This window comes from Sinocyclocheilus anshuiensis, unplaced genomic scaffold (genome assembly GCF_001515605.1).
Source record: "Sinocyclocheilus anshuiensis isolate Anshui unplaced genomic scaffold, SAMN03320099.WGS_v1.1 scaffold147, whole genome shotgun sequence".
NCBI classification, from domain to species: Eukaryota; Metazoa; Chordata; class Actinopteri; order Cypriniformes; family Cyprinidae; genus Sinocyclocheilus; species Sinocyclocheilus anshuiensis.
The window spans coordinates 119,288-120,568 of record NW_015549585.1 but is presented as its reverse complement, the minus strand read 5'-3'; the positions used below and the strand labels follow the sequence as shown (position 1 = coordinate 120,568).

Below are 1,281 nucleotides of genomic sequence, written 5' to 3'. Positions count from 1 at the left end.
TTGATAAATACGGATTTTCTTGTACTTATGCACATTCTAAATTTCATTCGTAGGACAAAATATAGAACCTTTTCTACGCACTGTTGATAAATGAGGGCCCAGGTTCATGGGGAGCATATCGCCCAAGTCAGCTGAGCATCAGCCGATGAAATGCACTGAGCTGATCTTTTCTCTTTTCTTGATCCCACAGACGAGTCGCCGACCTCCAAAACCAGCCTGTTTTTCATGATCTCCAACGAGGGCAACCAGAACCTATACGTGTCCCAGGCCAGCCTGTGGTTGTACTTCAAGCTTCTGCCTAATGTTTTGGAGAAAGGTTCGAGGAGGAAGGTCACAGTGAAGGTTTACTCGCAGGAACCGGGACTCGGGAGCAAGTGGAACTTGGTGGAGAAGCGTGTGGATCTCAAACGCAGCGGATGGCACACTTTTCCGTTGACGGACACCGTGCAAATGGTTTTCGCCAAAGGCGATCGCCGGCAGAACCTGGACGTACGGTGCGAAGTGTGTGAAAAGATGGGCATCGTGCCTGTTTTGGTGAACACTGCCGACGAATCCCACCATCCTTTCATTGTGGTCCAAGCGCGAGCGGCCAACAACAAACACCGCATCCGCAAACGAGGCCTTGAATGCGACGGCAGCAGCAGCTTGTGTTGCCGCCAACAGTTTTACATCGACTTCCGCCTCATCGGCTGGAATGACTGGATCATCGCCCCGTCAGGGTACTTTGGGAATTATTGCGAAGGGAACTGTCCGGCGTACATGGCCGGGGTTCCCGGATCGGCTTCGTCTTTCCACACGGCCGTCGTGAACCAATACCGCATGCGAGGAATGAGTCCAGGATCCATGAACTCCTGCTGCATCCCAACCAAACTCAGCACCATGTCCATGCTGTACTTCGACGACGAATACAACATCGTGAAACGGGACGTGCACAACATGATTGTCGAGGAGTGCGGCTGCGCTTGAGACTTCCAAAATATCATAGTAAGAAACTAATATTTAAGACTTATCCGTGCTCACAAATCCACACGCACACCCCAGCTCTTCCACGCATCTTTGTACATATATTTATGTTTTTTTAATCATTGAGCGATTTAGTTCCAGACTACAGGTTTGTACGTTACTGTCACGTCAAAGGGATGGGATTGCTTTTATCTATATCTACACTCTTAAAAACAAAGGTTCTTTATTGGCTACCATGAAGATCATCCATTAGACAAAAAAGTTCTTTAGATTATTAAAATGTTCTTCATACTAAGAAAAACATGGTTCTTCTGAAGG

The 1,281-nt window shown here is 47.7% G+C and overlaps 1 protein-coding gene across 1 annotated transcript in view; it reads left to right on the top strand.

The window, feature by feature from the left end:
* LOC107657945 (inhibin beta B chain-like) overlaps positions 1 to 1,050 on the top strand; it is a 12,744-nt gene extending 11,694 nt beyond the window's left edge. The window contains exon 3 of the mRNA XM_016446289.1: positions 191 to 1,050. Coding sequence (XP_016301775.1) covers positions 191 to 966 — 776 coding nt within the window. The 3' untranslated portion in view covers positions 967 to 1,050. The remainder of the gene's footprint in view (positions 1 to 190) is intronic.
* Positions 1,051 to 1,281: the final 231 nt, after the last annotated feature.